This window comes from Biomphalaria glabrata, chromosome 13, assembly GCF_947242115.1.
Source record: "Biomphalaria glabrata chromosome 13, xgBioGlab47.1, whole genome shotgun sequence".
NCBI classification, from domain to species: Eukaryota; Metazoa; Mollusca; class Gastropoda; family Planorbidae; genus Biomphalaria; species Biomphalaria glabrata.
Genome location: NC_074723.1, coordinates 28,074,129 through 28,101,325, shown reverse-complemented (window position 1 = coordinate 28,101,325; position 27,197 = coordinate 28,074,129). Strand labels below are relative to the sequence as shown.

The window sequence follows — 27,197 nt, the reverse complement described above, 5'->3', positions numbered from 1 at the left end:
GTTCTCACATTATCTAGTAGGTCTCTTTCAATTTAGCTGTCACCTTAAACTGACCAATTTGTATACTTCAGTAGGGATGGAAACTTATTCCTGTCCAATACTAGTTGAAAGGCTAGATATTTTTCAGTCTATGGTTTTGGGCGCTATAGCTTGAAGGGCAGTTGAGATCGATGCTGAAGTGTTCAGCCCTACCCCTAAGAACGTCTATTTTCAAGTTATTTGAAAGAAGTTTGTTTCCCTCGGCGCAAAATATTGGACATGAGTGTCGTGCGCATCTAAAGCTGCTTCTTGTGTGATGTTTCTCGTTTGTGCACAATAATGATTTGTGCGCTTTAGTTTCTAAGGACGCGCTTTGTTATGTCATTGCTTTCCTTGCCTCTGGTTGTGCTGATGGCGAATCTTTTGTTGGAGTTTTCTTTGGTGTTTTCTTCCCCACTGTTGGGTAGGTTAGTTGATTTTACGGTATTCTTCGCGGGGTAGTTTTGAAAACGTTATTAATGTAATACTGTAATGGCGGTCTCAGGAATGCGTATTTTCCTTGTTTACGGACGCAGGCTTGCGGCTCTGTTGGAGTCAAGCCTGATGGTATGGTTTGGTTCTTGCATTCATGTCGTGGTGAATGATTGTGTGTGGGCTTCGCGAGCACAGATCAAATTGTGGCCTCGAGTTTAAGGTGTGCTATATTTCATTTGTATAATATGTCTAGCTTGTAGTTGCTTTATAAATACTATTGATCTTCATTCATCATTATGTCATAATGTTCATACATTCATTCAATTGTTGAACCTGCATTCTTGTTGTTAACTCATGTAAGTTAACTGAGCGTTATGTTCAACCATTGTTTTTCAGTTGAATAACATCTATTCAATGTTCAGTAAGCCATGGTTCTAAATGATGTTACTCTTTGCTAGGGTTTAAACTGTCGAGGTGGGGGAACCTGGGAGTTCAAGGAACTTATGTCTACCCCTAAATCAACGAGCTGAAAAACCCACCTGACAATTAGCACATTGAGATAATAGTGAACAAATAGATGCTCTTGTTTGATTTTTCCAAGGCTTTTGACAAAGTTTACCACCATAGTTTGCTTAAAAAATTTTAATATTTTGGCATTCATGGTCCATTGCATCAGTGGATTAAGGATTTTCTGATAGGGAGAGAAAAAATGGTAAAAAAAAGCTCTAAATCAACATCAATAAAGTAAACTGAGATGTACCTCAAGGAACAGTCTAGGTCCACTACTAGTTTAAGATGCATAATGATTTACCAAAATGCATTAGTTCAGATTATTTGCAGACGATTGCATAACAAAACAGACATTTTACAAAGAGAATTAGATGAATGACAGAAATGGAAATCAAATTGGAATATGTCTTTTAACCAAGAAAAATGTCAGTTATTAAGATTACCAAAAAATTAAACAACTAAAAACAAATAAATTCCACATTCAATATTCATGGTAAATCAGTATAACAGTCTAAAAACACAAAATACTAGGTCTTATAATAAATGAAAAAACTGTCATGGAATCCACATATTGATGAAATTATAACAAAATCAAAGCATTAGGGTTTATTAAAAGAAATTTCTATAAATCAAAAAAGAACATAAGACTAAAATGTTATTTAAACTTGGTTATGCCTATTATAGAATATGCGACCTCTGTTTGGGAACACTGAACTCGAGAAAGCATTAGGAGGCTAGAATAGAGCAATGAGATTCATAACAAACGAATATTCACATTCAACTAGAGTAACATCTTTATTAAAATCACTAAATTTAGAAAGCCATAGGGGGAGAAGACTCAAAAGTAAAGTAGCAATTATACATAAATAATTGAATTACAAACTTTAAATACAAAAACCAAAGCTATTAAAATACTCAGTAAGAAACAAAGATAAAGTCACATTCCTCGTTCCATATGCAAGGAAAAATGTGTACAAATTAAATGCTTTTTCTTCCCTAGTGCTATTAGAGCATGGAAAGGGTTGCCTAAGCCAGCCTGGAAAACTAGTGGTTTGGCAGAATTTAAGTCATTGGTAAACATGCATGACTAGATGCATGAGGCGTAGGACGTAATCATCTTTTTAAAGTAACGTCTCTATTCTATAAAATAAGATAAAGAACTTGATTGGAACATATTTGAAGAAAGTTAAATAGAGAGGAGTGACACAATGGGCTAACGCACCAGGTGACAGCGACAAGAGTGACGCCACTGTCTGGGAGGTTTCCATGCTGTACTTAGGTGACCAGTTAACGCTACTCTTCTTATTCCAGAAGAGTTAAAAGGATCTTATCAAAGACGACGTGTCGTCCTGTTTGCTTTTGTGTGAAAAAATAACGCCAAATGATTTAAAAAATTGTATTACTTTAAATGATTAAAACAAGATTATGGCTGGAATATTTCTGGTCCATTGGTGACTTCGATGGGGTCGCCTCTCTTCGTGATCTTGTTTAAAATTAAATTTTTTAATAGTTTTTTGTACCTCACAGTTTGATGTTTTTGGCATCAGTCTTTTACTATGTAGAAACTTTTATTTAAACAAAACATTCCAGTTAAAGTTGGCAAGAAATGTAATTATTTATAAAGAATGAATAATTAGCATGCCAATTATGCTGGTTTTTTCAGGCAGTAGTGAAAGTAGTAAGTTGTTTATCGAATGTGGACAAATTGAAATGTGTGTATCTGTTTTTAAATAAACATCAACTTCCTTCCTGTTTCACTTTTCTTGTTTTTTTTCCCTTAGTTTTTTAGGTAAAGGATTTTTTTCAGGGGCATGGATTGAGTGATAGACTCTATACCGACACCTCGATCAGAAGATCACTCATCTATGATCATTCGATCATTTTATTTCTGTGGCCAGGCTGGAGAGAGAATCCCACAAGGAAGTCCTTCGTATTCCTACAAGGTACACACACAGCAACCATGAGAAAGGCACCACTACAGCGTACACAACGAGAAACGATGTCTATAAAGGACAGGACAGGCGTTAAAGAAACTTTCTTTCCTTCTTATCGAATGTTTGAAATAATTCAATGAAGAGACAATATCGACGTAAGAGTAAATGTTTTGTTTTTTTAATTTGTTTATTTTACACGTTATTGACATCGCGATCATTTAATGAGTTTCAATGACATCATGCTGACATTGGTTGTTTCCATATATGACATTTCTTTTCCGGGTTCATGCAGGAGCCAACTGGACACAAAAAGACATTTGCAAACCTCTCCAAGTTCCGCAGTGGCCCAATTACTCTAAAAAATTGCCAAGAAATCGAAAATTTGATTTTTAACGTCATTTTTAAATAGAGAAATGAACGTATGCAAGAAAAAGTCAAATATTTAACAATTTAATTGACACAAGGTTTGAATGAAGGCAAGTTTCATCCCAGGCACCTACTTCCCCCCACCCACACCGCTACTTCTCTTCATATCAGTTTGTTTTACTTTACAACAATAGTTTCCCTAGAGGCTTACCACTTATAGAATGACGTAATCGAATATATTTTTTTTATATAGGCTAAAGGATATGATTTATATATAATAAAGGCATTGTCTTCCATTCCGAATATTTAGGATGAAGGCATTGTTTCATATGACTATGCAAACCTAGTAGATTTATCATGCTCACATCTGCAATACTTTAAGTTTTAATATCACTGCCCCTTGTATGGCAATCTGAACACTAAAAAAAACCCTTCATGTTGCTGGTAAAGTCATTAGCAAAAAAAAAAAAACATTTTGGCAGCTGTTTGAGAAAAACATTAATAAAAAGCTAAAGAGATTCACCCTTTGAGCATGGGCGCCAGCAGGGGAATTGAGACCCACTTATCTTGGAGTTGAGACCCTCTTATCTTGGAGTTGAGACCCACTTATCTTGGAGTTGAGACCCACTTATCTTGAAGTTGAGACCCACTTATCGTGGAGTTGAGATCGACTTATGGTGGAGTTGAGACCCACTTACCAGGCACCTGTACAACAATGCGAGGACATAAAAGAAAGACAAAGCCTTTTAACAGAGAAAATACTACAAGACATAAAAAGAGTAGATTGAATTTTAAAGAAATATGAGGTTTTAAACTAGATCGAATTGAATACAATTTGCCTATGCCTATTTGATTTGAAGTATGCACATTTTTTTAAGTAACCCGAGTCCCTATAATATCCTGACCACTGCATCTAGTTTTATCCTAATTTAATCCGCTCAGCAAATCAAACAAATTTTCAGAAGAAAAAAAATCTTTATAAAACCAAAGAATAACGTTATATCAACTAATGCTACTGTTTTCTCGCGTGCACTCCATTGGCTTACTGTGAATACAAGAATCACCTACCCGCCACACTCAGTGATCAGGTCATCTTCAATAAAGAAATACCCCTGTGAAGCAAACATTCTGTACAGCGCTCTAAGGATTCTTTTAGTTGTGCTACGTTTCTCCCTCAAAAGGTTTTCGGACTTTTTCAGTGCATAGACCTAAACACGCTCCATATGAGCTCGGTCTGACAGCATGCTTCATTATATTCAAGAACATTTAGACCTAGAATTATCTGCTTTAAACTTTGTTTAGATCATTTTGTCTTTTTACTCTCATGTAATATACTCAAATACCATCGTAGCATGTCAATGCGACATTATGTTAACAGCGCCATATAAATAAAATTAGTATTATTATTATTAGCGACTTAACTCTTTCTCTCCGTAATTATTTTTCCACGTTTTGAAGGAATTCTTCATTATGCTCATTACTATTTCACTCCCCTGTTATAATTAATTAAGCTTTAATTGTTTTGTTGTTTGTTATCATAAAATGTTGTATTTGGTATAGAATTAAAGGGAAATGAATTCTCTTTTTATATAACACAAAGTAAAGTTTAAGAAATGAAACATTTAATTTAATCGGGTCAATTCAACGATGGTATCGTCGATTAGGAGAGAAAGACTTAAGTACTGGAAATAAAGTACAGAAAATAGCGATGTTTCAACCATAACAAAAAACTTACCATCATTATGAAAACCATGCACCATCTCATGTTCCATCAGAAAACCAATGGCGCCGTAATTCATTCAGCTAACAGAAATATTGAGAAATGACTAGAATTTGTTTTTCTTAAAAAAATATCCTTATAATAATAGACCTGTTGTTTGCAATAGAGACCCATATTCTATAGCTTTAACAGTTTTTCTAGTGACGCCCCATGCTTTAAAAATAAATTCTCACCACCCCCTCCTCACACAGCTAGAGGTCTTGAGTTTTCACCCAACGCGACCTGGAGAGAAGCAAAGATTCAAGCGTTTGTTTAGCACTCCTAACTTTAGAATTTCTTTCAAGTTGCGTTTTTAACGCACTTTTTGTTGTAGTAAGAAGAAACAGTTGTTCTTTTTTTTTTTTAATTTTACCCCTTCCCCGCCCCGACAACCCCACTAAAAAATCATGGTTAGGCGAATGTATAGATCTACTGTACTTTCTAATATTGGGAGGCGCGGTGTCTGAGCGGTAAAGCGCTTGGCTTCTGAACCGAGGGTCCCGGGTTCGCATCCTGGTGAAGACTGGGATTTTTATTTCGGGATCCTTGGGCGCCTCTGAGTCCATCCAGCTCTAATGGGTACCTGACATTAGTTTGGGGAAAAGTAAAGGCTGTGTGTCGTTGTGCTGGCCACATGACACCCTTGTTAACCGTAGGCCACAGAATCAGATGACCTTTACATCATCTGCCCTATAGACCACAAAGTCTGAAAGGGGAATTTTACTTTTTACTTTCTAAAATTCCAACTTTTAGCCTTTAGATCTAGACTTCAAAGACGTGGCTCAAAATATGTTTCCCAGAACCTACGTCAAAACTTTCCGGGGGTCTGTTTCATAGAAGCTTTGCAGTCAGCTTACTTTCCTCAATGCCAGTGAGAGCGAAATGGCGGCTGAGTTGATCTTTGTAGCGCTTCTGAGACACCTCTTTACGTGGTTCAACTTTAAGCTCGCCAAACAAATCGCACGCGATAGTCTCACTTATGGGATAGGTGTCTGACTAAACGAAGCTGTCAAATGGTCAATTGTTTACGCCAGCCTCCAGCGGAAGACGGTTTTGGGTAAGACAGTCTTACCAGCGCATGCACATTATGGAGCGAAGGCACCTTTAATGGAAGCGTTTGTAGATCCCTAGATATATATAGAGCAACAAAGTCTCAGAGCCTGACCAAAAGTTTGTGAGAACCACTACTTCATACTTAATTAGTTATTGGTAATAAATTATTTTGTTTAGTATCTCTAACAATGGATATTGTACTTGACTGAAGTGGTGGTATAAGTTAAATTAGCCCCCTTTATAAATCGCCGTCTGAGGAATACAATCAGGAAATAGAAATAATAGATAACTTTACAATCTTTCATGGTTAATCTTTTCGCTATCAGAGTTGTTTACCACGTTGGCTTGAGAAGCCTGAGATAACTTTAGCCCACAAGTTCAAATTCAGGTATATAAAAAAAAAAGATATTAAAAGCGATCATCCAGATACCCTGTTTCTTTTTCCTCCTACCCCTTTTAAACTGGTCCAGACAATTGATAGGATCATATCGTGTTGAGAAAGCTAAAAGCATCTAATTGCGCTTAACAGAAACAGTAAAGAAATATTTGTAATCGCACAGATTTAGTATTTGTAGTCTAGTTCTATTGCAATTCAAATTTCATTACATGACTGATCCAAACTAATTGATACGGTGACACGACAAAATAGCGTGGACAAAATAGTGCCGACAAAATAGCGTAGACAAAATAGTGCCGACAAAATAGCGTGGACAAAATAGTGTCGACAAAATAGCGTGGACAAAATAGTTCCGACAAAATAGCGTGGACAAAATAGTGCTGACAAAATAGCGTGGACAAAATAGTGCTGACAAAATAGCGTGGACAAAATAGTGCTGACAAAAAAACGTGGACAAAATAGTGCCGACAAAATAGCGTGGACAAAAGAGTGCCGACAAAATAGTGCCGACAAAATAGCGTGGACAAAATAGGCCGACAAAATTGCGAGAAATTTCCCAACAAAATAGTGCAAGCCAAAATAGAGCTAATATATATATATTGTAGAGACGCACACCTATCATGACATTAATCCAAAGCGAGACTGTAGATTTGATAGATAAACGGACTGTTGAAGGCTAGACTTTCGTAAAGGTACCATCGTCTATTAAAGTGACTAAGACTAGGCTGTTTCCGTTATGAATTCAACAGTTATATTCTAACATACACCTGTTGATTGACTTTATTGTAGAGTGTCTTGATCTGAACTTCTGTGGTCATGAACTCAATAGTAATACAACGCGTACATCAACAAGCAATTTATCTTCTGATCAGTGCAAATTTGACAAACCCAGATTAGATATCTCCTCTACCACATGATGTGTCTAAAAGTACTGGATTCTTGTCAGAGAAGGTCCTGATTGCATATTTTCTTGAGGCACCTATCTTCTTCCATATTAATAGATCTAAAAGTATGCCAGTCTCAGCAGCTGTTTGACAACTCTATTGGTAGCGAGAGAAGAAACTAAGAGTGACTGCAACATTTCTGATAGCATTGTGGAATGTTTAGAGATCGAGTACAGGACAATCTACAGCAAACAAACAATTCAGTGGAGAGATGGCAGTATGCATTTCAGCTGTCTATTGACTGTCATAACCCCAATGTCCCTAACCCTAATCCCCAATGTCTACAAGAACACTGAGAACAAGATTCTGAGGTACAATGCTGGAGAACGAAGTAAAGCTGCAAGCAAGACAAAGTAACTCCAAATTAACGTTTTTTGTGTTTTTCAAATGCACTTTTGGAATGAAAATAAATGATATTTGATATATGTTGAAATTATTAATTAAGATTATCATTCGTGCAAAAAAATTCTTAATTTTAATTTAAGATGTGTAAAGTATTCCTGCAAAATGACTGAAAAATATTGATAACATTAAAATAAAAAAAAAATGTATTGTTTCGATTCATATTTTGCGATATCTAAAGTATTTCCTGTAAAATGATTGAAAAATATTTTTTCCACGCCATTTTGTCGGCGCTATTTTATTCGCGCTATTTTGTCGGCGCTATTGTATTCGCGCTATTTTGTCGGCGCTATTGTATTCGCGCTATTTTGTCGGCGCTATTTTGTCGTAGAACCAATTGATACACTATAAGCTTGTTCATTATAAAATTATTTTTGTTGTATTTTGTTTCTGAGTTTCAACTTCAACTGACGACCTCGGCAGCTCACTGACTGGAGACTCAGTACCCGTAATTACGTTTCTTTCAGTCCATTTTCCCCCCATGTTGTATCCGTGAGTTAGGAGCAGACGTTGGATCCATTCTTACACGGCTAGTAGGCAATGCGCAGCTGCAGGATAGGGCTTGTCTACATCTCCAGGTCTTCATGTTCCATCTGTTGGTATTCTTTCAATTCTCCCTCTTTTAGAGCCGAGAGATAAATGTCGTAATGACACTTTTTATCCCTCTTATATTTACAAAATAATCTCCAGTAGATCTAGACAACAGTTTGAGAGAGTCTTTCCATCTCTCTCTCTATATATATATGATCTTTCAGGGTTTTCGGCACATCGGCACAGCTTAGGCCATATTGTGCCCATAATCCAGGAGATTTGTAAGAAAAGGAAGCAGAGTGATGGGTAATGTAGGCAGAGTGATGGGTAATGTAGGCAGAGTGATGGGTAATGTAGGCAGAGTGATGGGTAATGTAGACAGACTGATGGGTAATGTAGGCAGAGTGATGGGTAATGTAGGCAGAGTGATGGGTAATGTAGGCAGAGTGATGGGTAATGTAGGCAGAGTGATGGGTAATGTAGGCAGAGTGATGGGTAATCTAGGCAGAGTGATGGGTAATGTAGGCAGAGTGATGGGTAATGTAGGCAGAGTGATGGGTAATGTAGGCAGAGTGATGGGTAATGTAGGCAGACTGAGGTAAAGAGCAGACGTAATGATAGAAAGGATATTGAGCTCCTAAAGTGCTTAGCAAAGAGGAGCGCAGTTTAACGTCTTCTCTCTCTCTCTCTCTCTCTCTCTCTCTCTCTCTCTCAAATCTTGTAGTACTACATGCTAAGTTAAGACTGTTCATAAGGTCTAAATATATTTGAATTAAAATATATAGGCCTACTAAGTTAGATTTTACATCTAACATATATTCTAAAATTCGTAATTATAGATCTATCTGTGTAATTTGTAATGTAGATCTAGAATCTAGATTCTATAGTTGGCAATTATCTACATACTTGTTTCTTGCATTACGGAGGACTTGGTGGTATTTCCAGCTTCAGTCACTGATTTAAAAAGAAAATATACATAATTAATTACTACAGATGAAAAAAATATTATATTAAAAAAACGTTTACTTTTGAGAATCAAAGGAATGTATGTTTGGTAAAGTATTGCATACACTATATGTAGCATGTGAACTGCTTGTGAACTTGTGACGACACATGATAGAAAACAATTACTTTGAATAAAGTTTCAGCTTTATTCACAATTATTATTTTAATGACTATTAATTTAATTTGAACTCTCTTCAAATGGGGTCTGTAGAGTCATAACATGTTCTCACGATCCGAATTAAAAAGTTGCCAGAAATTTTGTTTTCAACAGCTCTTTAGATTATTTACACAATACAATCTTCATTTGATCTTTCAATACATCCAGTTGTTAATCCCAACAATACAATCTTCATTTGATCTTTCAATACATCCAGTTGTTAATCCCAACAATACAATCTTCATTTGATCTTTCAATACATCCAGTTGTTAATCCCAACAATACAATCTTCATTTGATCTTTCAATACATCCAGTTGTTAATCCCAACAATACAATCTTCATTTGATCTTTCAATACATCCAGTTGTTAATCCCAACAACACAATCTTCATTTGATCTTTCAATACATCCAGTTGTTAATCCCAACAATACAATCTTCATTTGATCTTTCAATACATCCAGTTGTTAATCCCAACAATACAATCTTCATTTGATCTTTCAATACATCCAGTTGTTAATCCCAACAATACAATCTTCATTTGATCTTTCAATACATCCAGTTGTTAATCCCAACAATACAATCTTCATTTGATCTTTCAATACATCCAGTTGTTAATCCCAACAATACAATCTTCATTTGATCTTTCAATACATCCAGTTGTTAATCCCAACAATACAATCTTCATTTGATCTTTCAATACATCCAGTTGTTAATCCCAACAATACAATCTTCATTTGATCTTTCAATACATCCAGTTGTTAATCCCAACAATACAATCTTCATTTGATCTTTCAATACATCCAGTTGTTAATCCCAACAATACAATCTTCATTTGATCTTTCAATACATCCAGTTGTTAATCCCAACAATACAATCTTCATTTGATCTTTCAATACATCCAGTTGTTAATCCCAACAATACAATCTTCATTTGATCTTTCAATACATCCAGTTGTTAATCCCAACAATACAATCTTCATTTGATCTTTCAATACATCCAGTTGTTAATCCCAACAATACAATCTTCATTTGATCTTTCAATACATCCAGTTGTTAATCCCAACAATACAATCTTCATTTGATCTTTCAATACATCCAGTTGTTAATACCGACAATACAATCTTCATTTGATCTTTCAATACATCCAGTTGTTAATCCCAACAATACAATCTTCATTTGATCTTTCAATACATCCAGTTGTTAATCCCAACAATACAATCTTCATTTGATCTTTCAATACATCCAGTTGTTAATCCCAACAATACAATCTTCATTTAATCTTTCAATACATCCAGTTGTTAATCCCAACAACACAATCTTCATTTGATCTTTCAATACATCCAGTTGTTAATCCCAACAACACAATCTTCATTTGATCTTTCAATACATCCAGTTGTTAATCCCAACAATACAATCTTCATTTGATCTTTCAATACATCCAGTTGTTAATCCCAACAATACAATCTTCATTTGATCTTTCAATACATCCAGTTGTTAATCCCAACAATACAATCTTCATTTGATCTTTCAATACATCCAGTTGTTAATCCCAACAATACAATCTTCATTTGATCTTTCAATACATCCAGTTGTTAATCCCAACAATACAATCTTCATTTGATCTTTCAATACATCCAGTTGTTAATCCCAACAATACAATCTTCATTTGATCTTTCAATACATCCAGTTGTTAATCCCAACAATACAATCTTCATTTGATCTTTCAATACATCCAGTTGTTAATACCGACAATACAATCTTCATTTGATCTTTCAATACATCCAGTTGTTAATCCCAACAATACAATCTTCATTTGATCTTTCAATACATCCAGTTGTTAATCCCAACAATACAATCTTCATTTGATCTTTCAATACATCCAGTTGTTAATCCCAACAATACAATCTTCATTTAATCTTTCAATACATCCAGTTGTTAATCCCAACAACACAATCTTCATTTGATCTTTCAATACATCCAGTTGTTAATCCCAACAACACAATCTTCATTTGATCTTTCAATACATCCAGTTGTTAATCCCAACAATACAATCTTCATTTGATCTTTCAATAAATCCAACTGTGAAGTAGTAAGATTGACGCCAATGAAGATTGTACGTCACTTGAGAAAAAATTTTTACCGCACTGATGGATGTGTGATTTTGTAGATAAATGCTTGGCTAGCTATGTTTAGGAACCTCGAGGTCGAATCCTAACTCTAAAGAGAGTTTCTAAACTTTCTTTTATATAACCACTCTCTTCACATAAAAAAGAAATTGGTCCAGAGCGCAGAGAACGTACTATAAACATAAGCTTCTAAAAAATACGTATTTTAACGTTCCAGATGACACTTCAAGTGAGTTGTGCTGTAGAAATCTACAAGACTACGTCATCTTTTTACATTTCATGATATGACGCAGTATGTGACTGCTTTTTTTATATTTGCGCAGAAGTAACAATACTAATAGTAGTACTCATTTTTTGTTGTGCTAGATGAAATTGGTCTAACAAATGTGCATAGACATAACCAAACATCGTCCATCGTGGTTCAATGATGACCTCTTTTGTCATCCAGTGGCCAGAGAGCTTTGCACTCGGTTCTTGTGCCTCCTCATGTGAGCCCGAAATGTTTAACTGCACACTACATACATACATACATACATACATAGATACATATATACATACATACATACATACATAGATACACACACACTACATTCATACAAAAAATGCTTCTGTTTTGAGATCTTCGTTTAGTATAGTTACATGTTGTTTTTTTGTTTACTAGATCTGGGCTTATTTTCTGATTCTTACTATTGTTCCTAGATATTAGATTATATCCATAGAGACTGGCATTCTCATCTCTCATTGGGTTACGTCATACGTGCATGCATACAATCATACACACATACATACATAGATACATACATAGATACACACACACATACATACTTACATACATACATGCATACATTCATCCATACACATTACAAACAAACATACAGACATCATTTATATACACTCACACACATACAAACATGCATTTAAACATACACACACATAAATAAATACAATCAAGCATACATGCAAACGTAGACACACACAATTTACATACATATATACATTACATAAACATACACACAAACATACATACACACACATACATACATACATCCACACATATCCATACATACTTAAGTGCATACACACACAAACATGTATGCATACACACATACATACATACATGCAAACATACATACATACATACATACAGGCACAATACATACATGCATACATACATACATACATACATACATACATACATACATACATACATACAGGCACAATACATACATGCATAAATACATACATACATACATGCATACATACATACATACAGGCAAAATACATACATGCATACATACATACATACATACATTCATACATACATACATACAGGCACAATACATACATGCATACATACATACATACATACATACATACATTCATACATACATACATACAGGCACAATACATACATACATACATACATACATACATACATACATACAGGCACAATACCTACATGCATACATACGTACATACATGCATGCATACATACATGCATACATACATACATACATACATACATACATACATACATACATACATACATACATACAGGCACAATACATACATGCATACATACATACATACATACATACATACATACATACATACATACAGGCACAATACATACATGCATACATACATACATACATACATACATACAGGCACAATACATACATGCATACATACATACATACATACATACATACAGGCACAATACATACATGCATACATACATACATACATGCATGCATCCATACATGCATACATACATACATACATACATACATACATACATACAGGCACAATACATACATGCATACATACATACATACATACATACATACATACATACATACATACATACAGGCACAATACATACATGCATACGTACATACATACAGGCACAATACATACATGCATACGTACGGGCATACATACATACATGCATAATACACATATGTAAACATACATACATACTATTTTGAACACCTGGCCTATGACTTTGACATGAACACACAACGTATGTAACAGTTCAAGAAACACCAGGGATGCATTAGAAATAAGATATATTTAATAAAGCAATAGGAATAATTGTTACTGTAGATAACGCCTGGTAGTCTCTCGGGGCCTCTGGTAGTCTCTCGGGGCCTCTGATAGTCTCTCGGGGCCTCTGTTAGTCTCCCGGGGCCTCTGGTAGTCTCTCGGGGCCTCTGGTAGTCTGTTTTAATGTTGTCTTTTTTTTATTCAGATCTATCAAAGGTTTAAAGCATTTCTGAACAATTAGGGATGACTTGGCTGTAGAAATTAACTGAACTAATTACTCTTAATGTATTCATGTTCTTTGTAGTTCATTTCGTTGTGCTGTGTTTTTAACTTATTGTTGACTGCCCATATCTTATGTTGTCACCTAGAAGTTCGATTGTATCTGTACTCACTTCTAGCCTACTAGTTCGAACATTTAAATCATTTATTGTGCTCAAGATTGATTCTAAAATGTTCCTGTTAGTTTTCACTGTACATCCATGGGTATTCAAAACATAAATAAGTCGGTCAGTTTCGCTTGTTTCTGTTCTAAAGTTCTTTTTTGTTTTGTTTCTCCTCTTTGCGTTTGACAACTGTAGAAAGTTGAGGATGTCATTGCTTACTTCAGTTCTTGGCGTCTGACGTCATCGTCGTTTCTTCCTTTTCCACGTCCATAATCAGCTCGAACAAATTCTCAAATTCCATGGACTGCCCCATCCGTCGCGGAAGCCATAGTATCTGTTGACTGGTGTGCTGCCATAGTTGCGTCTGTAACAAGGTCTACGTCATTGATAGCCTTGGTATCTTTGAGGTTGAAATTCTCCTTGGCCCTCTGGATGCTGCCACCTTCCTTCATTGCCATTTCCTCTGTACCATAGATACCATCCACTAAAGCTACTTCGGTCAGCAGCATCTCTACTGCCCCGCACATTAGAACCACCTGGACCAGTTCCGTTTGCTGTTTCCTTTCTCTACTTCGACGATGCCAAATTTCTTTTTTCCGCCTTCTCTTACATTCATACATACATACATACATACATACATACATACATACATACATACATACATACATACATACTCTTGCAGAGTATTTTCTTATAGCCGTCTGGTGCACAAAGAAATCTTACTTACTTCCGTTACTGACGACATGATCATCACTTTCTTGTTCTGGTGTTAGTTTTTGTTGTCTATCTTTGACTTGTTGTATCGTTTCTTAAACCCAAGATTCTCTCAAGTGTTGTTTACATACATACATACATACATACATACATACATACATACATACATACATACATACATACATACATTCGTACATACATGCATGCATACATATACGCATGTACATACTCACTCTATACCATCAGTTTTATATATTTGATAGATGTTCATACCAGGCGCGCCGTTCAAACTTTAAACCCATAGGATTTGAACCTTTGGTTCTTAATGAGAATCGCTATAAGCTCTCTTTCTCTCTCTCTCTCTCTCTCTCTCTCTCTCTCTCTATATATATATATATATATATATATATATATATATATATATATATATATAGTTCGTCCATCGTGGTTCGATGATGACCACTTTATCATCCAGGGGGCTGAGGGCTTTGCACTGGGGTTTTGTGCCTCCTCATGTGGTTGGTGAGATCTATGTGAGCCCGGAATGTTCGGCCGCACACTGGGCAGGTTATTCCAGCTGGAGCTAGTGTCGTTTGCCTTGCTTTTCTTTTCTGGCGTTTTTCTTCTGCCAGCGTTGTTCTTTTTTCCTCAGCAACCTGTGCGCTATGCTTCTCTCTATCTATCTATCAATCAATCTATATCTATATAGCTAACAACGGGCTCTCTCTCTCTCTCTATCTATCAATCTATATCTATATAGCTATGCTAACAACGGGCGTGGTGTCTGAGTGGTGAAGCGCTTGTCCCCCAAATCGAAGGGTCTCGAATCGACGGGTCTCGTGCTAAGCCTTTTGAGTCCACCCAACTGGCATTAGTTATCGCTGGCTGCATGACACCCTGCTCCTTAACCCTTGACCCCAGAAACAGATGCCACCATAGATCTCAAAGTCTAAGGGCGAGTACTTGGCAATATCTAGTATCCAAAGCAATAGCTAACTATAATCTCCTTACTTTCATGTGCCTGGGCAGTCGTATTCTCAACAGAAGGATTGTACGCATTTCCTTGCATGGCAGTCATCTCCTCAGAAAAAGGCTTGGCCGTATCTGGTTGCTTGAAAGTGATCTCCGCTACCGAAGGCATGTGTGTTTCCTCTTGACCCATACTTGTCTCATACATAAAAGGCCTGGGCGTTCCTGTTGTCCCCATTTCATCTTCACCTGGGTCAAACATTTTGAAAAGACTAAGTCCAGTGTATAAAACAGAAAAAAAAAACAAACACACCTACACCTATCAATAAACAAATTTTAACAAGTTAAAAATAAAACAGCAAAAAAAAAAAACACTGATATCACAGTCACATAATAGGACTGGGAATGTGATCTAGATAATTCTGTAGAATCAATTGATCAACCATTTCAGTTTTCCTATTACTAACCTGTAACGTGGAAGATTTAGCTATGTGAGGATTATTTGTCCATGTTATGGAAGGCGTGTGCGTGCTTATTTAGGTTGACTAATTCGAATATAACCCCCTTGTAAGACTATCACAGTGAGATTATATATAAGGTAGAAGACACATAATTGATAGAGGGAGTCTTAAATCAGAGGTTGGGAGATATACGATCAATTGTTTTGTGTAGATTTAGAGTGATTTGTATTTTTATTAAAATTGTTAAATATCCTCTGTTTCTAGATAAATCTATCCTGAAGCTTAAAGTTGTATATATACTGTCCATTTTTTTAGCAGTCAAATACCTCAAAGCAGTTTCTCTGTACTAAGGTGCTAATATATAAAACCCAATAACAGTTTCTTTGGACTAGATGTCTGTGTGTAAAACATAATAATAGTTTCTTTGGACGATGTCTGTATGTAAAATATAATAACAGTTTCTTTGGACTAGATATCTATATGTAAAACATAATAACAGTTTCTTTGGACTAGATGTCTATATGTAAAACATAATAACAGTTTCTTTGGACTAGATGTCTATATGTAAAACATAATAACAGTTTCTTTGGACTAGATGTCTGTATGTAAAACATAATAACAGTTTCTTTGGACTAGATGTCTATATGTAAAACATAATAACAGTTTCTTTGGACGTCTGTATGTAAAACATACTAACAGTTTCTTTGGACTAGATATCTGTATGTAAAACATAATAACAGTTTCTTTGGACTAGATGTCTATATGTAAAACATAATAACAGTTTCTTTGGACTAGATGGATCTGGATTAAAAACCCCAATAACTGTTTCCCATCGAGAAGATCTCAAGTTATGGATCCGCCCCTGGTTAGGACCAGCTTGTGGTTGGGAGAACTAGACTTCTACATCTAGTTATCTCTCGCTTACCTTGGCCATGAGCTTTAGTACTGTTTGGAGTGGAAGACAGCATGTACTTTTTATCATCCATAGGAGTCGTGCTCTTGGTCTGTTCTTTAGTAGTCGCTGCAGTTGTAGCACTTGTGGTACCTTCTTCGCTCTTTGGTAGTTTGAAAACCAGAAGCAGGACAGCGTTCTCCACCGCAACAAGGGCGATAATGACAAGAATAATGCACAGTTTTTTACCGACACTAGATTTTCTGGAAACAATGGGTTTTAGGTTAGTATTTTTAGCGGTCCCCCGAGAGGGGAAAAGACACTATTAGTTTTGTGTGCCCTTTGCTTTAGTTATAAGTTTTAAAATAACGAAATACTTTTACAGCGCGCATTTTCGACATATCCTTATTAGGGTCCTACACTTGACAGTCTAATTAAGTCTAAATATAGCCCAGATCCAGATATATTCATAATATATATTTATTATAAATGTATTGATAATTTGAACAAAATTTTAATTATTAAGGCAATAACTTATTTTCTGACAGCTTAGAGGTGCAGATTTATTTGTTATATAAACAATAGTATCGCATTAAGGAATGAATCGGACACGAACAGCATAGTACAGCATTAGCCGGTAACAAAATGCCTACTATCCATGATCATAACATTGGCCTATGTTTAGTAATTTCAAGATTTAACGTGTAAATTCATACGAGTTCTAGTCTAGATATAATTCTATATTAAGATTCTATATCTAGTTCTAGATATAGTTCTAGACTTAGATCTAGATATAGACTTAGGTCTAACTCTAGATCTAGATCTAAAACTAGGGCTAGTTCTATGTCTAAAATGTATGACAAATAACAACGGAAATATTAATGTGTCTTTGCGAAGGGGAAAGTCTTGTAAAGTCATTTGTACACACTTGTTGCTTAAAGAAGGTCAACACATTTTTTTCGTGTTGCCAATTAATCTAACTTTGGAAGAAAAATAAATATGTTTTAGTTTCTTATTATTACATGTAATATGTTATTAATTTTGAATTTATGGATAAGGTTAATAATTAATTTTTTTAATATATATATATATATATATATATATATATATATATATATATATATATATATATATATATATATATATATATATTTCGTCCATCGTGGTTCGCTGATGACCACTGTCATCCAGGGGCTGAGGGCTTTGCACTGGGGTTTTATGCCTCCTCATGTGGCTGGTGAGACCTATGTGAGCCCGGAATGTTCGGCCGCACACTGGGCAGGTTATTCCAGCTGGAGCTATTGTCATTGGCCTTGCTTTTCTTCTCTGGCGTTTTTCTTCTGCCAGCGTTGTTCTCTTTTCCTCAGCCACCTGTGCGCCAGTTTTCACAGCGCGACGCCATGATGCTCTGTCATGTGCCTTTGTCTCCCAGGTGGCTGAGTTTATGCTGAACGCCTTCTGAGAAGTTTGAGGGTGTCCCTGAAGCGCTTTCTTTGATCACCTTGCGAGAGTTTTCTTTCGCTTTTTGGCCATACAAGAGTCGTTTAGGGATGCGGTGGTCTTCCATTCTGAAGACGTGTCTCGCCCATCGCAGCTGGGACTATATCAGAATTGTATGTATAATTTGGACACCCGCTCTTCGAAGGACTTCAGTATCTGGTATTTTGTCTTGCCATTTGACATTCAGTATTTTTCTTAGACATGTCATGGGAAAGTGTTTCAGTTTCTTTGCATGTTTTCTGTACACTGTCCACGTTTCTGAATCATAGAGCAATGTAGGGAGGATGACGGCTCTATAGATCCCTAGCTATGTATTTGTGGTGATACCACGTCTGTTTTTAGACTGTCTGTCATAGGATGCGATACGCAGATCGATTTCATTATCAATCTTTCCGTTTCAGGAGATTGTGCTGCCAAGATATATGAATCTGACCACTGCGTTTACATCATGTCCATTTATCTTGATGCTTGGATCCGAGTAGGCTTTCCAAGGAGAAGGTAAATATAAGCTTCAGTCTTATTAGTGTTAATGGTAAGGCCAAAGTCTGAGCATGCTCTTGAGAAGTTACTGACGATGCTCTGCAGATCATTTGCAGGCATTTAGGGCACAGTCTTCGGCAAATAACAAGTCCCTGATTACTGCTGAATTTGTTTTTGATTTTGTATGTTACATTTATTCCGATGTTTTCTCTATCTGAAAATGCATCTGTCAGCATAGCAGAGAACATGATACTGAACAGTGTAGGTGCTAGGACACAGCCTTGTTTTCCCCCGTTTGATACTTCAAAGGGCTCTGATGGTTCTCCGCTTTCTCAGACACGAGCCTTCATGTCATCATGAAATAGTCTCACCATGGTTATAAATTTTCGTGGACAGACATACTTTGACATAATCTTCCAGAGTCCTTTTCTGCTAACAGTGTCGAATGGGGGTGTATGGGGTATCTAGAAGGGGTATAACCTCTAGTGGACAGGCAGTCGTACCCTCTTTCTGAGGGTAGCTTGGCTCACTCTTGGTCCCCACTTGGTACCCAATGCTCACCTGTGGCTCCCAGAAGCTGTAGCATGCGCAGCGGCTACACCCCGGAAATGGCTATGACTGGCCGGCTAAACCAGGTATAGAGTATCTGACGTGTCCATGGCATTCAGTACACTGAGGATCTGTCGAACCTAGTATGTGAAGTCTGGACTTGGCGGCCTGTGCGTAACGTCACAAAACTAGACAAATCGGACAGAAAGGCAAGTACCAGCACAGTGCTGTGGAGCACTCAAGAGCAGGACGAGACACACACAAAGTCTCTGGTCATCCACTGCACCCAAACTTGTCCCCGGACGTCTTGACCTAATCTTGCTTCCGGAAAAGGATGGGCTTTAGGGCGAGAGAGTGAGGTCGACGTGTTGCGCGAATCCTCCTCACTTTAATCCAAATTCAGCGCAAGTCACTTGTCATCCTCCCCCCCCCCCAATACAAACCAAAGCATTGTTGCGACAGGCAAGCAGCGAAGTGGTAGGAATGGGCACACTGGAAGCCGTAGCTGCAGTCCTGCACACAAGCGGCTCAGGCCATATGGTCGTTCACCACTGACACAGAGCAGCAGTGAAGTCCGTCAGACACCTGAGTGGCTAAGCAGCCCTATTTAGGAGTGCACTGCTCACCTCCATAGCATGAAAATAGGGCTAGAAAAGTTGCCCCAAAAACTTGCCTGCTCTAAACTACCCCTAGCCAGCCTACCGCAGTTGGCGGGAACCCTACTCAAGCAGTCGAAATTCAAAGAAAAAGACGAGGATAGTTCCTCTTACCATTGGCGCATGGAATGTGCTACACTATATATGGAGATACTGTGGCTGAGGAGTAAAGCACTTGGAACCGGAAGTCCCGTATTTGAATCCTGGTGAAGACTCTAGGTGGACCACTTCGGGGGCCGATTTTGTGTTTGTGTAACCCTGTTTAATATTTAATTTTCATCAGAGGTTCTAAAATCTTTAATACAACACTTCACATAATTATATAAAGAAAATTCTCCTATAAGGCATTGTACCAGGCAGAAGTAGAAGAAGACGCGAAAGTTTCTTTGGAATATCTTCGAGAAATAACAAGTCAATAATGATTTTTTTTATAGTGTCCATGATCATTGAAACATCCAAGCATATGAATATGACCTTAAATATCTACAGCATACGGACATGATCTTTGAATATCTACAGCATACGGACATGATCTTTGAATATCTACAGCATACGGACATGATCTTTGAATATCTACAGCATATAGACATGATCTTTGAACATCTACAGCATACGGACATGATCTTTGAATATCTAAAGCATACGGACATGATCTTTGAATATCTACAGCATATGGACATGATCCCTGAATATCTACATCATACGGACATTATCCCTAAATATCTACAGCATAAGGACATGATCCCTGAATATCTACAGCATACGGACATGATCCCTGAATATCTACAGCATATGGACATGATCCCTGAATATCTACAGCTACGGATATGATCCCTGAATATCTACAGCATACGGACATTATCCCTGAATATCTACAGCATACGGATATGATCCCTGAATATCTACGCCATATGAGATTAAGTTTTATTGTAATCGTAGAATAACATTGTTCATATTTAGCGCTACTCCTGTAAGCACCAAGTGAATATAGTTTCCAACCATGGATATACATTGTATTCATTATTGGAAATGTCTATATGTTTCTATTTTTATTTTTACAAATCTTTTGTTAACTAATTCTGTCTGGCTGTCTGTCTGTCTGGTAAAATTAGGTTTACGTTATTTCCACCACATCCATTCTTGGATTGAATCTTCGCACAACTATTCATTGTCAAAAAACCATACATGAATCAATTTTAAAAAAAACAACAGTTTGTTTGGAAACACAAACTCAAACTCGAACCCCGAAGTGGTCCACCCAGGCAGGTAGTAAGGCAGGTTTCAATATTTTTAGAAAGAACATCAGAATGAAATTCTATCAAAGATAAATGACAGTGAAGAATGGAGAAAGAAGGTTGACAGATCTTGTGTGGTGCCCCAGCGGTCCAGCAGATTAAAGGATAGTTAAAATGTGATGTTAGATGTGAACCTGGACTAACTAATGTCTTATAATGTATATCTAATTGATCTAATTGTTTTGTAAAGGGTCAATCTCGTAATCAAATCCTCAAGAAAAAAAAAAACATTTTCATAAAAAAAATCCTTTAGTTAGGTGTAGTATAGTTGTGGAACAGTGCTGCAGTTTACGCGATAATAGGAAAAACTAATTATTAATTGTTGTTTTAAATTATGACCAAGCAAAACTAATAGCGTCTTTCCCCCTTTTGGGGGCCGCGCAAAATGAATAGTCAATTAATTACTGGCAATTAATTACTTTTTGTTGCTACTAACAAGGGAGTTTTATCTTTCAGTATGCGCATAAACGGCTAAATATTTAGTGTTTTGTCCCACTTAATAATTGTACACTGGTACCTATGGCTAGTCAATGACCTGATTATTCTTTTAACTTTTAGTTTCTTAAAAAGTAAAAAAAAATTCTCATTTCAGACCTTGTGGTCTATAGAGTAGATGGTGTAAAGGTCATCTGTTTCTTTGGCCTACAATTAACAAAGATGTCATGTGGCCAGCACACCGATCAACCGCTTTTACCTTTTTTTCCAACTAATGTAAGGTAGCCATTAGAGCTGGGTGGACTCAGGGGCGCTCGAATGCCCTGAAATTAAAAATCCCCGTCTTCACCTGGATTCGAACCCGGAAGCCAAGCACTTTACAGCACAGTCACCGCGCCTTCTTTTTTAGTTTCTTGATAGATAGATAGATAGATAGATAGATAGATAGATAGATAGATAGATAGGTAGTAGGTAGGTAGGTAGGTAGATAGATAGATAGATAGATAGATAGATAGATAGATAGATAGATAGATAGATAGATAGATAGATAGATAGATAGGTAGGTATGTATGTAGATAGATAGATAGATAGATAGATAGATAGATAGATAGATAGATAGATAGATAGATAGATAGATAGATAGATAGATAGATAGGTAGGTAGGTAGGTAGGTAGGTAGATAGATAGATAGATAGATAGATAGATAGATAGATAGATAGATAGATAGATAGATAGATAGATAGATAGATAGATAGATAGATAGTCACTGCATATTCGTTTAATTATATGTGATTGTGTCTTATACTAATACAAAGACAGAACGATTTCAGATTTCTTACCCAGCGGGAGGTTTTTGTAGGTTTTCAGACTTTGTTTCTCTTGGCATCTGGGGGGAGGCGACCTGCTTGCTGGGGACGATTTGTAGTTGTTTGTAGAACTTAATCTAAGTGACACCATTCAACACTGACCTGCCACGTCACAACCTGTGGGAGTGGAGACCAATAGCTCGTTGCCACGTCGTACAGGCCTGTGACGTAGTAACAAGCTATTGGTCTCCAATCCCACACGTTGTGACGTTGCAGGTTAGTGTGCAGGCCTTCTATAACAATTGGTCTCGACCTACATTATTTCTGATCAGAATAAAAAGTCCGAATCGTAATTCCAAACGCCTTTTCTTGGTCACATTTTAGTTCACACATTAGTTCTAACATGTTACTTCTGACATGCTATGTCCTACATTGTACGTCTGGCACGATAGTTCTGACACACGCAATCTAAAAAGTAACTTTTGACAAGTTACTTCTAACGGGTTACTTCTCATAGTTTATATCTCAAACGTTACTTGAAAAAGGTTATTTGTGCTGACAAATTATTACTACTACTATTATTATTAATATACATTATTTCTGGTAGATTACTTCTGACAGATTATATAAAACAGTTTACTTCTAAAAAAGTAATTTCTGAAAGGTTACTTTTGACACAATATTTCTGACCACTTTTAAAAGGTTACTTTATACAGGTCAATTCTGACACTAGTTAATTCTGACAGGTTCATTCTGACACTGGCTACGTCTGACAGGTTTCTTCTGACACAGGTTGCTTCTGACAGGCTCCTTCTGACACAACTTACTTCTAACAGGCTCCTTCTATCGTAGGTTGCTTCTGACAAGCTCCTTCCAACAGTTTGCTTCTGACAGGCTCCTTCTAACACAGGTTACTTCCGACAAATTTCTTCTGGTAGTTTTCTTCTTAATGTACTAAATTGTTCACTGAATTTCTTTTTAATTATATACGCCAAAGAAAAAAATATAATTAAATCAAACATTCTTGAAAAAAAAAACATCGTAGAAAAAAACAACATTGCTAGAAACATCGTGGAATAAAACAGCCTAGGTTGATAAAATGTGGAATAAAACATCATTATTTGAAACATCATGGTTAAAAACATCATTGCTTTAAACATCTTGGAACGAAACATTATAGAAAGAAACACCATAGAATGGGACATTGGAAAATGAAAATTATCACTATACATATATTTCTAAAAAAAAAACTTTAATTGTTTCACTTACGCATTTCGTTTGTTTTTTGCTTCCACTATTTCAGCGGCCATATCAAGATCAGAAGGCAGGGGTGGACTTACTATAGCAGACTCCATGACCATCGGGTAGTGGCTGAGACAAATGTGTCAGATTCTGAGCGAAATAATGCGTACTGAGCTGTCACAGAATTACACTGACTTAAATCAATGTCGATCAAGGTTTAGATGTAGATCTAAGTTCAGGCGTAGATCGAGATCTAGATCTAGTCTGCGGTAGAGTTTTACGACTCTCTATTCGACTATTCGGCTGTATTTACTATTTTTAATACGGTAGATTCAGGTAACACAAAATACTAAGCCTAGACCGACTCTCAGATATCCAGATCGGACCAGACTTAACCAGTGTTTAATTATATTGCAAGCTTTGATGGAAAAGGCTTACAGATGGTAAAGTCTTTTGGTCTGTTGTTTTGTGACGTTCAAAATAGCTTACATTTGGATCAAATGTGGAATGTGCAAAATTAGATGTGCAAATGTGATTTCACGCTTCTTTGTTTTAAACCTTTTTGTTGGGCTAAAAGGTGTTTGACGTAACAGAGGTGCCCCACAGAAACGCTTCAAAGACCAGCTTAGGCGCCAACTTGCCTTAGCTGACATAAAAGAAAGCACCTGGTTGCATGCGGCCTCAGGACGAAACAGGTGGAGGTCACTCACAAAAGCCGCTGCACAGACATTTAAGACCAAAAGAAATTCAGCTGCCGAGGACAGACACAGACGGCGAAAAGAAAATCTTAATAGACAAACCGATGGACAAAGGTTATGCTTGCCCTGGATTTGAAAAAAATATGTAGGTCACAGCTGGGGCTGCGTAGCCACGGGAAATACTGCATTCCTCATTAATCTTTGGACTCGAAGACAAGCCTTATGTTATAAACCATAGACCTACTTAGACTTAGATACTCTCGAGCCGTTCGGCGTTTTGGGTGGCAAGCTGTCTCTACAAAGATCTGTCACTGGCAATGTCTAAAGCCTTTTCCCACCTTGTGTCCTCCATGAAAGTGTGGCGCCAAGTTCTACGAGGACGTCCCTGTTTGCGCTTTCCTCGTATTGACCTCCATGTCATCGCAACTCTTGGTATGCGTAGTTCCTTTTGTAAGAGAACATATCCCGCAAACGTCACGTGACGCTTTGTCACAACCTAGATAAAATACTTATTAGCTAATACTTTAAATGAATTCTGCTTTGATGGAAGTGTATGTATGGTACATTTTCAAAGATTTTAAATGTCTATCTGTTCTATCTGATTACCCCATGTTCAAAGTATGTCAGATATGTTTGCTTAGGTAAAGAGATAATAAATATTCTTTTTAGGAAATAAAACATTTTCAAATAAAAAAACAAGAAAAATAAATAGAAAAAAACTTTAAAAAAAAATAAAGTTTATCAAAGGGGAAGAACTCCACGCGTACAATTATATCACTCGAGAATGAAAAAGTAATTTCTCTTCTTCGATTTCAAACCATAGACATAAATAAATATAGACTGGCCGATTAAAGAGTTTTATGAAACGAAAATGTGTGACTTGCAATTGTGTGTACTTTATTATACAGCATTTACGAGCAGTATAAAAGTTAAGTATTAATATCTATTTCAGCCATAACCTATATAAGTATTACAATAGTTTTGTTTAATCTCTAAGAATGAAGATCATGCAGCTTTTCATAATTCGGAAATCCGAATACAATAGATATAGAGTAGAGTCACTATTGCGGAACAGTTTGCAGCTACTTTTAGTTTCATTTTTTTGCTCCGTAATGGTTAGACCTATGGAAAAACTAAAAGTATCTAGGCATTGCCCATCCATTTTCCGATAAAAATAGACGCTTTGTTTAGTTTTTCAACAGATATTTAAATTTTACATTCAATTCGACTGAGATATGGGTAGTCACAATTACGGAACACGGAAAAATGTCGGAACAAAGCCTATATAAAGCATATATTTTATTAGTCTAATACTTGAACTCCTTATCCTTTACATTAATTTTATTTTATTAAAGCTTAAGACAACACAATGTCACTTTTAGACTCTCTACCTCTTCTTTAATTGTATTTGACGTCACACTACCCTGATTTTCCTTACAAGGTTTTTTTTCCACTATTCTTTTATTATTTTTTGTTATATTAATATTATATATATATATATATGTATATATATATATATATATATATATATGGTATTATGATTTGTCTTCTTTTTGCTGGACGTATGGTAATCATAAATTATATATTATATGTAATATTATTCTCTAAATGTTTTTAAATTTAAATATACTAATATAAACTCATATTTAAATTCCGATATCTAAATCACTAATTAATATTAAGCTAAATGCGCAGGTCAAATAAATAACATCTATAGTGTTCCACAATTGTGACTATCTTTAAAAAGGTAAAAACTGGGTAAATACCTTCTAATTTTTTTAAAATTGAATTTCTGGTAGATAGCTATGAAATGAAGTTTTCCCTCATCCATTTATAAACCGAAAAATATGTGTATCATGCAGGTGATTTGTCATTATCATTTTTAAAAAGCCTTAAACCATGGCCTATGCGGTTCTCCTGGTACGTGAAAAATAATGGACGATTCCACACCTGTCAACTTTAACCTGGAGTCAAAATTAATTTTCTGCTGTGAAAGGAAAACCCTTATATTGGAAATGTAGAGAAATGGACCATGCGCAGTACCGTTACAGTAGTTTAGCAGAAAATTTCAAAATAAAGTAGATTTTAACTAATTTCGACGAGCTGTTCCGCAAACATGCCTGCTCCGCAATAGTGACTCTACTATACATGTTTTCAAGTTACATGAAGTTACTTCCTTCGGCCAGTCTATATTTATTTATGTCTATGTTTCAAACATAATAATTGATTACTGTCACAGGTCACTAATGGTGTCAGATGTCACGATGTCTAAGATGGCGCCACTGTCACAATCAGACTTGAACTATATTGCACCATCAATGATCGTGATTGCCGAGGATCTTGAAATGATCCTTCGATAAGATGATCGTATAGAAGTAGACAGATCTATGTTGATGATACGATCATACAGAATGTTGCCAATTGATAAGAG

The 27,197-nt window shown here is 36.3% G+C and overlaps 1 protein-coding gene across 3 annotated transcripts; it reads right to left on the bottom strand.

The window, feature by feature from the left end:
• Positions 1-3,053: 3,053 nt before the first annotated feature.
• LOC106070075 (uncharacterized) lies at positions 3,054-24,547 on the bottom strand. Of its 3 annotated transcripts, XM_056009139.1 has the most exons (8): positions 24,096-24,547; positions 23,654-23,800; positions 22,860-22,928; positions 17,139-17,368; positions 15,795-16,001; positions 9,256-9,303; positions 4,999-5,066; positions 3,054-3,252 (listed from the first exon to the last, which is right to left on the bottom strand). In XM_056009139.1, exons 3-7 carry the CDS (start codon positions 22,904-22,906, stop codon positions 5,059-5,061), a joined length of 540 nt encoding a protein of 179 aa, XP_055865114.1. In that variant the 5' UTR covers positions 22,907-22,928; positions 23,654-23,800; positions 24,096-24,547; the 3' UTR covers positions 3,054-3,252; positions 4,999-5,058. The 3 variants fall into 3 exon arrangements, with proteins under 3 accessions (XP_055865114.1, XP_055865112.1, XP_055865113.1); XM_056009137.1 differs by lacking the exon at positions 23,654-23,800; XM_056009138.1 differs by lacking the exons at positions 3,054-3,252; positions 23,654-23,800 and adding an exon at positions 3,835-3,968.
• Positions 24,548-27,197: the final 2,650 nt, after the last annotated feature.